A 14580-nucleotide genomic window follows, 5' to 3' on the forward strand; every position below is an offset into this window, starting at 1 on the left:
ATGCAGCTTCCTTTTCTTTTTCCTAGAAATAACACTTTCAATATTTAGACTTGATCCTTTGAGCCCTGTGTGTATAACATTCTTTGTGAAATTAGAGGGAGAGCTGTTTATTTGGGTTTCCATATAAGCAGCTGAGAATCACTTTATTCTTTATATTGTCACCTCCTAAAGTTCCCAATGAGAAACAGGATCGTTTCCTGCTAAGTGTTGTCCAATTCAAGTAAAAGATAATCTCTCTGCTGTTGAGTCTTCTTTAAAAAAGAATTATTTTCATGATCGATGCTCATTACAGACAAAATTTGCTTTGATTTCTTTTTTTTTTTTCATCATGTGTCTGCCTGGTGGTTCCCTTGTGAACGATGAGAGTGCTAAAGTGCAATGGTCTCAAATGAAAATGATTGTTACATAAACAGTTTGATTATTTACGATACAGCACAAACACAGCTACAGTTTTAAAAGACTTTTTAACCTGCTAGGAAAACATATTTCTCCAGAAGGTTAATGGGAATGCTGATTTTTATGACTGATGCTGGATCTTTACAGTTACTGGCGGCTGTCTCAGCCAGAGGACAGGTACGGAGTCTCGCTATGGTAGTTGTAATCAGGACAGACCTTCTGCACCAGTTTGTAATCTACGCTGTAAAAAGCAATGTAAATGCAGATAACTTTAAAGGGTTTAGAACACAACCAGGAGACATGGCTTTGAGTCTGCTCTTGATAGCAGATCTTGGAGGGGTCGAAATTGCACAAGGCAGTTTTTTTAGCGCGATCTGTTTTTTCGTACTCGATCCGGCAATTGAAGGACTTGGATTCCTTGGTCTCCAGCGTTGACTGTGGAGACGACTCAAACTCAACCACCTTGGAAGGTGGCACCAGGCTTACAGAAACGTTCCCGAGACCTGTGGAGTTATGTCGGAAATAAACGCTGAAGGTGCCGTTGCCATGATCAACGATTTTCCCTGTGATCAGGAGGTTCAGTTTAACAGTTTTGATGTTGGAGTGGAAGTCGCCCCATCCAAACATCTTCTTGAATTTCCCAGTTTTTACTATAGGTCTGCGTTTAGTTCGTGCAAGAGATTCCTGAACCTCCGTGATGTTGGACAACCAATCCCAAAAGTTTTCTGTGCTGTCTGAGTAGGACACCTGGCCGTGTTTCAGTACTGGAGATGGCTTAACAAACAGGCGTAAGGGATTGATGATCCTGGAGTGGACCACGTTGTCGACCAATGTCTCTGCAGCATCCTTGTCTTCCCAGTCCAGCACGTCCGTGGCTTGTACGACTTGATTAGCGTCACAAAATACCTGTTTCAAAACAGAAAAAGAATGGCATGAAGTATGAAAATAAAAATGTCAAGATCCGAAAGGAGCTATTAATATTTCTTTTTATATCAGTGGGGACTGAACCACATCTGTGCCAGTTCAGTCACACGGACTTCTGTAATGAGTAATTTCTATTGCCCCATGAAAGCTCAAGGATTTTATTCACAATAGCTTACGGCAGATGCAAAAAGCTCAATGGGAGCCATCCAGGGGAACAAATGCATAAATCTCTGGACAGGTCGAGGACTGTCATGTGTCAAGCAAGGCAAGCACACACTGCTCTCAGATGTGTTAGATAAAACCATGCCTAAGGACACAAGAAAACCCGAACAGCAAAGCAGAACCTCTGCTAAAAGATGGGGTGACAGACAAAAGCAGATTTTTTTTTCCATTCTGTTTTCTTGTTCTGCGTAGTTAACCTGCCAAATGCTTAAAATCCTCCTATCTGTACAATAAAATGTTTATTATACATTTGTATTTTTGGTCTCGTCTCTTCCATTGGCATACCTAACTTGGTATGCCCACTCGTGCTCTCAGTTTGAGTCAGACTGTGAACATAATCATAGCTTTTGGTGCGTTGGTTGCAGGTGCTAAGCTGCCTGTATTTTGCAAGGCCTAACCTGCATGAGGAGCTGAGCAACTTCACTTGTAGAGCACGTCTCATCATTTTTCAGTAACATGACTAGGCCAAGCTATGTCTAATGCAAAATAGTTTGCAGTCAGAGAGCAAATAACAATTTGTAGCAGTGACAGTGTTAGCTTTCTGACCCACGTGTCTCAGTAAATATCAGGTTCCCGATTCAATGCACACAGATACTGCCCAGGTACATTCTTCCTGCACACCCTGAGAGGGGAGTCCTGTTGAAAAGACAGAAGTTGAGCGTGTAGTCAGGAAATCAGAGGTAGGACGTGTGTTTTGACAGGCTAGAAGTGGACATTTGACTTGTTTTAAAGCCCTTGAAGTCTTAGACATAAATTTTGTAAAACATATTTGCAAGGTAGTCCTCCTCAGGGCTATCCTACATCAGTATCCTCACGTACAAAGAGAAGCTTTTCAGCTGCATTATCATTCACCAACACGCTACCCATTGCATGAACGGCATGAAAAGCAGCTAAATAGGGAAATAACTGAGTTGTAGAGTGTTCCACCCCCAAAGAAAAGCTCCTTCCTCCTCCTCCTGGCATGGTTTGCTGGGGAGGAAGGAGCACCCCTCCGTAGGTAAATTATTTTCTTCCTTAGGTTGGAAAGGGGGAAAAAGACACCAGCCATCACTCTCAGCCTGAGACCTTGTATGTCAAGTCTCTGCCTCCATGCTACGTTTTTTATGGCTGAGCTACGAACTTGGGAAAATAGGAGATCCTAATGGAAGCAGAGACGGATGCTTATCTGCACCACCACGAATACTGCTGTCATAGCGATGCTGGGGGAAGCTGTCACGGTGATGGAAAGCTCCCGGTGCAGCACTGCATGTTTATGCATAGGTCCTCAGCCACTGCTAAGCCAGCCCAAGGGCTGAAGGTGAGCCAGGTGGCACTGGGAGCAGCTGGGAGCTCCCCGCTGCAGGCCGGGGCTGGCACCGAGGATGTGGAGGTGATGAAGGTGGGATGCCATCGTGTGGCAGCCCCAGGCTCCAGTGGGGATAGGGCTGAAAGTCCAGAAGCTTTTGCTCCTATTTGAAGTGCTAACAACCACTTGGAGGCACAGGTACCCACAACTGGTACCCGGCTGAGGACTGCAGGGGGTGAGGTGAAGGAGCACTGCTGGCCCCAAAGCCGCTCGGTGCGCAGGAGGACCCAGTTTTGTGTCCACACGCAGCTCTGCCTGTCCTTTGGCAAGGGCACAGGGATGCACACAGCCGTCCTTCTGGGCTGCTTTCCTTCCTCAGTGCTTATTGGTATGTGTGCAGCGGCTCTTTGGCTTTCCTCCCCTTCCTTTTAGGAAGAGATCTAGAGGGCATTGAGCCATGTGTTAGCGGTAATGCTCGGCGTATGGCTCTTCTGGGGGCGCTCACTCCAAATGAGATAGCAGAGCATTGCTTTCGTAAGTGCTTCTTTCCGCAGGCTCCGCCATAAAAAGAAGAAATATGTAGTATAAGGTTCGGGGGAGCTAAGGAATGGGAAACATTACCGCATGATAAAACAAGTCAGGATTGTCACATCGGGAAGGTATTAGGGCACAGTTATTTCACAGCCATGGTGGTGGAATTGCAGAGTTGTGCCATGCCAAGCCACTGCCACGACGTTTAATTGTGTATGTGTTGCAGTGAAGGAGCAGCTGGTACGCTCACAGTGAGACCTGCCGCTGGAGCTGCAGAGACATGGGCTGGTTCATGTGGCAATGAACTGGCTTTCATAACACAGGAATACAAAACCATTAATGTGTTGAATCATGAGGATGCAATATTCCTGTTTAGGGCACATACAGCACCCAATAATCGCTGCTGCTTCCTTAAAATGAGTATTTTTTCCCTCCTCTCTCAAACAGGTTGAAGACTACAGGACTTGGGCAGCCTTAACTCTTGACTCTGCCTCTTCCTGCTGCTGCCCTCTTCCCTCATCTTGCTGTAGGAGCAAGGCTCAGGGGCTGAAAAAGTCATCGGCTCAGTCAGTCACAGGAAAGGGGACTTTGCAAGCCCTGGATGGTACATTTGTGGTGTTCTGCAAACGTTCAATAAACAGTGCCTAACAAAGAAAAGCCTGGTTCTGCTCGGTGCCCAGCGCAGGAGCATGAGTGAGGGCACCTTGTTCAGAAACATGAATAATATTTGTACAAAACCCTTTGTGTGTGTGCACAGACTTTGCTATTTTAAATAAAGCTTTCTGCAACACGAGAGAACCAAACCCTAACCCATCTTTTGCTGCTACGCATTGCACAGACCCCTCACGTGATGACAGCCTTTTGCTATTAGCAGGGATGGGCCGATGCGTTTTGTTCAGCTGGTTATTCACTTTGGTTAGCAATTTCCAGGAAATAAAAAAATCCGTATTAAAAGAATGCAGAGCGTGCTGGAAAAAATGACCTCCTCAGCATCTTCCCATCTCACTACGGTGCTTCTCTATAGTGGAAAATATTGCTAGGAAGGTATTTGAAAAAAATACTAGCTATGGGAAGTTTGTATATACATTTAAATAGATGGCTGTGGCTGTAGTTCTCCTCTGCTGCACCTGCATTTTCCCATTCTCTCCAACCCATCAATTCCCAAGCAGAGGAAATCGCCTCATCTATTTTCTGTATTACAGAGGCTGTAAACTGTCACCCGGTTACCCCCAAATTTCCATCAGACCGCAGATACTTTCCCGTACCGGGCATTATCTTGGACCTGTCACGCTGTGCAGAACCCACAACACGCCTTGCTCTTTTGGTGGGGTACGCTACCCACAGAAGCAGTTCAGACCAAAGCATAGCATCGTGTTTATTTGTGTGGTTTTCACTCAAACCACTGGCTCTTCCTGCATGCTTCTTTGAATGATTGTGATTTCTCTTCAAGGCCTTTCCCTTCCGTGAATGATTCAGATCATGGCAGAGAGGCACAGGGTTGAATGAGGTCCCTGTGAACTATTTTTAAGAAATTAGTCTGTGCTGAAGCAACGCCGGTATCAGTAAATGCTGTATTTTTTGTATTTGCCCCGTTAAATTTGTGCTCGCTCACCTGGAACCTGCTCCCACACCTTCCTCCATGGGCAAGGCACTAAATAAAGGAGGAGCAGCCATGCAAGAGTTAACAGTTCTGATGCTTTGGGGACTTGATCCAGGTTAGTCATCAATCACCAGCAATCATTTCTGTAGCTTCTGCCCTGCCAGGAATCATTTAAAAACCGCCGGCAATTAGCTGAAATAAATAGGTCTGGTGGGATAAACTGCTCTGAAGCACCAGTCTGCCACTCGCCCGTGCTGCGGTGAGCGTTTTTATCCCGCAGACAAGAGAAAAACTCATCCTGGGGGAGCTTCCAGTGGGCTCCGAGCTCTCTTCTGGTCCCAGCCCTGCCGCTGCATCACGAGGGTTTGTATTCATCTCACTGCTGTAGCTGCAGAGGATGCTGCCCTGGCTGCCTCATGCTAATCTCAGCATCTTGCAAGCCACGCGCTGCAAGAATAAAGCAGAATCATTGAGCGGCCTCACGAAAACCTTGCTGTGAATGGGGGGGTAGAAGGAAGAGAAATAGCTCTGCTTTATCTGTTTGAAAATTCAATGATTTCAACACATTTATCAAATTTTAAATAATTTATGTCTTGACAGGCCTTATCAATTTTGCAAAGCACACACATTAACCAGATACAATGATCTCATATTAGCTTTTTCAGCATCTTACACCAGAGCCCAGGAAGATTAATAAAAACTCAGACCGTCATCAATTAAATGGAAAAACATAAAATTGTGTTCCATTATAACCTTTTTTTTTGCAAGAAAATGATGACGGCTCCTAATAATTCATCACAACAAGCTGAGTTTGAACTTTACCGATTATTAAATACGTTTTTCTCAAAGGCAGAGGCCGCGATGGGTTTTATGGCAGCAGATGCGACTGCTGTCAGGAATGCTTCAAGGAATTTAGGAATTAAGCAACGTCTTTTAGCAGGACTATGTTTAAGAGCCATGTTTGTCCCATCCAGTCACAGCCTCATTTTGCAGGATGTTATAAGCACATGAGCTGCAATTGTAAGGTGGTTTAACTCTCATTTACCACTGCAGCTTCTGCTAGGAATGAAAGCTTTGAATTAACAACTGGGGTTGTTAAAGGAAAAATTCTTTTGGATACTCGGATCTTCAGCAGCCCAAACTTATGTTCAGGTTTTTGCTTCAAAAACTTTGATTTTGCTTCCCTTCTCCCAGAAATGCTGCTGGGAGATGTTTGGATTTCCCTTGAGAAAACAAAATAAGAGATCGTGCAGGTCAGCCTGCACCAAGGAACGAGTCGCTGCTTGCTCAGAGTTGAAGAGGTTTCAGTGCCAGGCAGGTCCAAGGTTTTGCACCAATTCCACCTCCACTGGACTTTGCAGTCAGCTGAGGGCCCTGGTCCTGATACGCCAAGCCATGGACACGCGGCTGCAGCTACAGCAGTTGGGGGCTGAGCTCATTGCAGGAAGCACTGAGCATCCTGCCATGATCTGGGGCTTGTGTCTTTTCCCAGGAGCTGTTTTAAATCAGATAGAGGAGTTGAGATAAGCTACTTTATTAGAAATTATTAAGTTCAAAAGTGTCTGTAAATACCTGAGGGCCTGGCAGCAGGGAATGCGGCTCACATACCGGGAAAATATCGAGAGCTGCAAAGGAGCGCAGCTAACTTCTGCCTTTCGCTTCAGCTGTGAGGAAAGTACAAAATGACTTGGAGATGAAGTGAAGCTAACAAAAGGCTCTGTATTTGACTACTGGCTTTACTTCCTGAGCTGAATTCTTCTGCTGTGGTGACGGAGGAGGTGCTGGGTGACCTGAGGGTGCTTGGGGTGGCCGCGGCATGCCCTAGCCAGAGCCAGGGGTGTCCCTGAACCAGCCCCATGGCATGGCAGCCCTTGAGCTGGTGGACAGGAGCAGACTGAGGAAGGAAGTACATTTTTCACAACTTCCAAAAATTAAAGGAATGACAGAAGGCATCGCAAGTGGAGGCAAAGATCAGGCACAACTGAACCTTACAGCCCATTAAACTTCCTGCCTGTAAAGGAATCCTGCAAGAAGATGCCTCTCACAGAGGGACGCTGTGCTTGGGGCCGCTCTGCTTGCTGCTGCCAGCCATGGGCAGTGTGATGCCCTCCTGCACCGAACCCCCCCAGCAGCTCTGGGAAAGTGTCAGAGCAGTGAAATGGGGATGTCACAGGAAGAAAATGGGGAGTGAGTCAATGGGACTGTATATTAATTGTGAATATTTGTATTTTCTGACACTGCATATCATTGCCTGAAATTCAATGAATCCTGATAAACACGAATATAAACTTAAATACCTGAAGGAGATATGACAGTAACAGCCAGCCCGAAGCTTTCTTTAACTGCTTAGCCTTCTGCCTTTCAGGAGTTTCAGACTGTCACGGAAGGTAAGGCAGAAAACATAAATTGGAAACATAAAAGCAAATGTGCAGACTCAGCACCATTTCCCCCACTACAATACGGCAAGTTCCTCTTTTATTCTCACGGCAGAAATACGGGAACTGAATAAAGTGGGTTCGCTGAGCGCCACTGAAAGGCGCTTTGCCATTTTTCTGCAAAAGATCTGAGAGAGAAAACCTCTGTCTACATCTATGTACCCCTGAAGGCTAGGGAAGGTAACAGGTAGAAATCTTTGCTTTAACGAGAATATAGCTATCATTCAAATAACCTACAGACAAACATATCAGTCTAAAACAAATGGGCATGCTGAGAGAAGTTCCAATTCAGACCATGATTTCATGGCATATTTTTCAACAAAATGTATCCTTGATATGATATTTTAGAGAAAAATAAAATAAAATAAAATTATCCACTTTTTGTGAGAAAGCAAAATAGTACTTTACTAAAACAGCACTTCAATAAAGAAAGAAATTTGTGGGGGAGAAAGAAGCAAAAGAATAGAGAAGGAAAATTAAAAAAAAAAAAAAAAAAAAAAAAAAAGGAAGCCTGTAATTAATTCTTTTTCCAGAAAGGTATCTGTGGAAAGCATTTGCCATTTTACCCATAACCCCTACTAGTAGTTTCAGCTTAACTGTTCCCTCCAGCTTCAATTGGATAAATTGCATAGATGGCTTTTAAATGATATCCGTGTATTGCATTGATCTACCTTTTTGCTGAAACAACAGAAAATTCACTCTGAGAAATGCTACTTGCCAAAAAAAAAAAAAATGCACACAACTCAGCTGTTGAAGACTTCACCTTATTCTACTTAAATCCATTAAAGATTCCCTTAAAGCTAAAATAGAGATCTTTGAGATAAAAAATAGGTATCTTATTTGTTTACAGAAGAAAAAAAAAAGGTTCCTAATTTTGTCTGACATAGATTAGATATAAATATTGGTATTACTAAGTAGTTTTTCTCTTTGCCACTTGTGAGGCGTTCGGCTCTTTTTCAAGGGTGGAGAAGTAATAGAGATGTAAACCATTCCGTGACTGATCTGAAAAGCAGTGTCATAACAGAACATCTAGATCAGTCACGATAGATAAAGAAATCTTAGTTGGGATCTGTACTTATGTAAGTACCTAAAATATTCGAGAAGCGTGTGTAGTTGATGAGAGGCCAGGAAAGGGAATGCTGCGGTGGGGGGGCTCAGCGGGGCAGCGTCTCTGGTAGAGATGAGCTGCCCTTCAGCAAGTGAAATAAAAAGGTCATCAAGTCTATGAAATACTAATGGCATAATCTGCCTAGATGGGACTTCTGAAGGACTTCCAAAGTCAGATGGCTGAAAGCTGAAAATCTGACTTTAACAGTGGGAGTGTGCTTTTCTCAAGGCCAGTTTCTGATCCTGGTAAGGGAAAGGGGAAGCTGAAAGCTGACCTGAGCATGCAGGTTCCTTGCTGCAGTGGGCTGGGGGCTCTGGCCATTTGCCAGGGCACTCAGGATGCTGCTTCTGGTGGGTGCCTTCTGGCCCCATTTGCTCCTGTCCTCCTCACAGCCTCTCCCTGACCACCCTGCCTGCTGCCAGCAAGGCCAGGGCACCAGTCCAGCTTTCAGAAGGGAACACCTCAACCACTGGGGAGGCTGCACCGAGCCCCCTGAGGTCTCTGGCCTTGCTCCCTGGGCACCTGCAAAGAGCTTCAGGTGCTCTTTGAATCACCGTGTTCAGCTGCTGGAAGTTCAAGCTGTGCTCATGAAACCTATTTTGTATGGAGCTTAGCTGGTGCTATGGACATGTATCAGCTCACGGGACTGAGACTTGTCCTTTAGGATGAATCTGGCCTCCCAACCAATATTTAGGTATTTTTAGAAGACATTTCTTTTGTCTGGTAAGCCTGTGAGATGTCCCAGGTGCTTTCAACCTCCACCATGCCACTTGCAGATGCTGCTCAGCGGCTTGCAGGACTAATACCTAAAAAAGCTTCCTCCGACAGCAAATTGAAATGGAACCACTTCGAGTCCTTTGCCAACACAGCACCTGCTGACCTGCTGTCTGTTGAACTTTACAGTTAATAATTCTCCCTCCTGCTTATTTCTTTAATGCCTGGGAGACTTCGCTTTACATTTGTGGAGATCAGTTCATTAAAATACTAATTTCAAAGTGTAATTATCTGTTGGTGAGCACTGCTGTTTGAACCAGTGGTAGCACTGATAGGCTCTGAACAGCAGGAGAGTTCATGGCTGCCCCAGTCCCACAAAGCTCCGAGCAGGAGTCACCAGGGCACTCGGACGGAGGTGGGCATGAAAGGATTGAGGGGGAGAGAGGTTTTAAGAGCCACAGTAAACCATTAAGACAATTTTATGTGTCGGGGAAACCGCATTAATGTAAAACTGCTGTACCTGTTAGAAATCAACTTGATTTTACTCAAGTTGTCATCTAGGTTTTGTATGCCTTATAAATTTTAAATTAAAAATCAATTACAGAACAGCCCTTAATCTCGTCTTTGGAGTTGATTCATATTTGGATGAGAACTCCGAGACCCAGCTGACCTCCCTCCATGCTAAGCACGACACAGGAAAAGGTGATTTTCTATCTTACCACTCACGTGCCATTATTCAATACTTTAACAGCATTATGAGGTAGAGTTTTAATAATCTAGCCAGATTAAATGAATAAAAGTATGCTTCTGACAAGTTAGAAACAGAAAGAAGCTGTACGTTTCTAGCAGATTTCAAACTCTGAATTATTACAGCACGTAAGAGATGATTAACAAAGAAAAATATTACAGTTATCTACTCCCTTTGAGAGTCTAACTAATGAACCTCTAACAGCTGCTGTTGAAAAATCAGTAACACTATCACTATCAATTTCAAGACAAAGCACAGCTGACAGATGTTTGAAGTGATAAATCAGGCTGCACAAGGATTAAAATAACAAGCCCCAAATGGCCTTTAAAAGACAAAGGTGCTGCAGCAAACTATTTTCAGCCACTTTGGATACTGTCAAAAGTTAGATCACTGATACAATTATCTTGCAAAACAGTAATGGCCAAAGTAATATGTTACGCAAAATCTAACAATGGCAATACTGGAGCCAAGTTTTTGAAAAGAACAGGTTTTATATTCATTTGCGCTTTTAATGGCAGGACTGAGAATGCCGTGCTGCCCTGAATATTACTTCTGGGATCGAGTTATGAAAAAAAGCGTGCGCTGGGCTGAAGCATAAAATGTAACTGAATTGCATTCTTGTACATTTTAATTAATCCTATTTTAAAACGAGGAGTTACATTTTAATAGGCAATGAACACACTTAGTTAAATACAGCATCAGATTTTTCTGTTGCTTCACTGCAGGCTGCATTTCCTAACAACCTGAAGAGATGAAGATAGTTAAATGGGTCTGTCCCAGGAAGGCTGTGTGTGTGTGCTTGCGGACTGCTGCCTTCCGTGGGACACGGAGGGGAGAGAGAGACAAAGTCAGTGTATCTGGACTTGATTTCAGCTTTCACTGTTATGTGCCTCTTGCTAGAGGGTGTGTAACTCTGTCGTGTTAGGAAATGTCCTGTTCGAGGAATGAAAAGCACAGATATTGTCCTGACACTGGTTTTGGGCTTGCCAGGCCAGACATGCTGCACGGTGAGGGGCCTAAAAGCAGGGCTTGGCGATCCCTTGTCAATCTTCCACCCCGCCATCTGAACAGGATGTGTCCAAGAGCTAGGCAAGGATATGGGAAACAATTATAATCACAAGATCCACGCTGGCCTCCAAAAAAAAACCATTTCACTGCTTGCTTTCCACATGGTGACCCTGGAAATCTGACTTCCAGGCCCTGTAGGAGTGTAGGCCGAGGCAGAGGAGGAAGGTGGCTTATGGCTCTGGAAGAGCTGCTGCTTGCAGGGCTGAGCAGCACGGGGCTCCTGAAGGCTGGCAGCAAGCATGAGGGGAGAAAACCAGAGAGAAACCCCCTGCCCGTGGCCTTGGGGTGCCATGGGGCCTGGGGTGACAGCCCCCTGCTGCGAGCACAGCCTGGCCCCTTCTCGCTGCCCACCCCAGCATGGGCGTGATACTGGGGAGCCCACGTCAGTTTTCTAAATTAAATTAAAGTCTTTTTCCTTTTTAAGCCACCTAGCATGAGGGAGCACACGGGGGCACTTCCAGATACTTCATTGCTGCCTACACACAAGCCTGCATGCTGCTTTCCAAAATGAATTACTCTCTTAAAGAGGAGAAAATCATGAACTGATGCTGCCTTATTATTAAGTTTGAAGGCGAAACAATATTACCCTTTGACCAGCAGCAGTCAGCCATGCGTGCAGCTGCTGTGCACTGCTTTGTGGTGTAGTACTGACTTACACTGTAAGGTCCTGTTTAAACTCAAATTTAATCCCTTTTAATTTAGTCAGTCATCTTTTGTGTCCCCAAGAAAAGGAAAAACAGAATTCCTTCCAGCTTGAATTTGGTTGTTCTTTGAAGATTTGGGGAGCAGTTAGAGATTAGTTGGTCAAATCCTTTCTAAATTAAAAGCTTCCTAAAATAGAAATATTTTCCTTAGCCATTTTTTAGCTGCTTATCAATCTAAGAATTCAACTTTCTGGATTAATTTTAAAAACAAACAAAGAATACACAATTACTCCCATTCAAGAGCCCTGCTAGATACACAAGATGTTAATTCTGAAATGAAATGGCAGTTTTGAGATGCTTAAGAAATGATGAGGTCCAAATTTGAAATCCAGTCGCCATGTGATATTTAGCAGGGTTTAACTAGAAGTTGTTTAGTCATCTGGCCTGTACCTGGGTGTACCAAAATCATGACTCGGGTTTCAAAAATAGAGAAGGGATGACTTTGATATCCAGTTCGCCTGGAAGACTGTCACAATACATGCCTGGCTTGTTCCCGTTTGGTAATTCACAGAGGTGTTTAGTGTCTAGGATCTTTAAACATGCACTCTAAGAACACAAAAAGGATCTGAAGAAAGAAAGGCTTACATCAGACATCAATGTTACGTTCTAGCACAATAGGAGTTAATACAAATTGCTGTCATTTGCATATAAAAATATAATTTCAAACCTATTTGCTCTACATATGCTGTATCTGTATCAAACAAAAAGGGAATACATTCAGTGCATCTTTACATCTTTCAATCTTTCTTTTACTGTAAATTACTGTGCACATCACCCCAAGTATTAATTTGATCTCATCACAGGATGCATTTGATGCATTTCAATTAGCATATACAGAATAACGTTTCCAGGTTGTATAAAAGAATGATACTGGCAGGGTGCTTGCAGTTGGTGAAACAAGCACTAAAGGCAGATAAATCACCCGCTGGCAGACCAGGGCTGGGGGAGATGGGACTCTAGCACAGCGCTTTCAAGGCACACACATCTAAAATATATAGCCTAGAAAATGTGCAACCCTAGAAAAGAGACAGCAGGAAGCATTCTCTTCATATGCATATTAAAGGTGTTTTAGAGGAAAGGCTATGAAAATGCATGACCTTAAAAAGTCTTCCCTGGGTTACCATGAATAATGCAAATAGGAATCCAGATTTCGGTGGATACATGTGTCCTAACAGCCAATGTTTCTGTCCACTCTGTTTCCCAAACCTTTGACTACAAAAACCTCAGAAGGCTTAAATATGGTGTCAGTTTGGATAACCATTCAATGAGAAATCTCTGCCCTGTTGGCTTTATTGACTTAACTCACAGCAGACATTTTTTTCCCAAAAGTTTAGATAATGTCTGTGTTATTCACAGTTCTTTGTCAACAACCCCTGTGATTCTCTTCACTGGCCCCAGCCTTGACCATGCACAATAACAAAAAAGTGCCTCTTCTGTAAATCAGTGTTCGTTTAAATTTCTTTTTGATTTTTGTTTTTCAGTTGATCACAGTCTTGAGCTCTTGCGCAGATAATGAATGTGTTTCCAATCTGCTTTCCAGAATCCATAACAGCAAACAAGCCTTACAGGTCACTGCTTAATTCACTTACTGTCTAAAAGGGTTTAACATGAAATCAAGTCTTTCTCATTAAGTAGCCAAATTCTGAGTCTGTACACAAAACCTAAGCAAAATATACGAGTGGGTTTGGGACTGAGATTAATCATGCTGCTTGTTAACACTCAAAAACTGAACAAACTGGGGTTGGGAGGAACAGCTTTTTAAGCAAAAGATATGAGATGTGATCTGATAAGCAGAAGGTACAAGAGCTGATGACGTGTAAGTAAAGTCAGGCTTGAAAAGGCACACATTCCTTCTTGTTTTTAATGCGTGTTTTCATGCAGATTGTAGAGATCAAAGGAGACAAATCTAGCTGTAACTGCTGCCTAGGCCAAAGCTGGTAATAAGCATAAGACAGCCAAAAAAGCAACTCCGTTGTAAATGTTTTAAACTGCCTCCTCTGCATACCAATGGTGGTTCTACAGGGACTGCAAGTAATCCCTTGTATTAAAATTGAATGTGCTGCCCTACTCGATCAATTACAAAGATTTTTAAAAGTCTATAAATATGTATGTGCATGACTGAATCAGTAATAAAAATGTGATTTTATAAATCTCCAAGTCTCCGTGCTCGGGTCAATAGACTGTGCTAGATCAAACAACGTTACGAGTCCCGATACCTGAGAAGTGCCGGCTGGTCGTGATGATGAAGCCTTCCAGGAATGGCTGGCTTGTCTGTGCCACCTGCCTGCACTGCTGCAGGGGAAGGATGCAGGGAACACAGCGCTGGCACCGGGTGGCACTGGCACAGGACACGTCCAAAGCCTGGGGAGATGTCAGCAGCAGGAGGCAAGCATTAAGTGCAACAAAATTAGCCCAGCCATTTCTCTGCTGTTGCATTAGTGAGATAACCAGGGAGGCCTTTGCTTCCTTCTTTTCTCTGCCCTTTCTCCAGCAGTTAAAGAAACACAGTCTGGGTTTTTGGTGCCCTGAGACTGTGGTTTCACATTCACCAGTGCCAGTTCCCTGTGTGCCAGGCTCACCCATTGCTACAAACTTAATCTGAATCAGGCTTAACCATCAAATTAGCCAGAGTATATGCATGGTTTTGGATTAAAAATTTCTAAATAAATCTGTTTCACCTGTTCCTCCCGTCTGGGGTGGAAGCAGATAACCTTTCAGCTGCTGTTTGAGGTATAGCAGCTCCTCACTGTCCACCAGTCACGCACCAAGGAGAGCAGGACTGCTGGACTGGCAGTGAGATACATGTGTTGCTATCACCCATGATAACAAGAGCTTGAATATGTTA

The 14580-nt window shown here is 43.9% G+C and overlaps 1 protein-coding gene across 1 annotated transcript in view; it reads right to left on the reverse strand.

The window, feature by feature from the left end:
- Window positions 1–378: 378 nt before the first annotated feature.
- Window positions 379–14580, reverse strand: part of NXPH2 (neurexophilin 2) — a 33378-nt gene continuing 19176 nt past the window's right edge. Inside the window, exon 2 of the mRNA XM_082763676.1 lies at window positions 379–1302. Coding sequence (XP_082619802.1) covers window positions 559–1302 — 744 coding nt within the window. The 3' untranslated portion in view covers window positions 379–558. The remainder of the gene's footprint in view (window positions 1303–14580) is intronic.

This window comes from Aythya marila (assembly GCF_965140915.1).
Source record: "Aythya marila genome assembly, chromosome: 6".
Lineage (NCBI taxonomy): Eukaryota > Metazoa > Chordata > Aves > Anseriformes > Anatidae > Aythya > Aythya marila.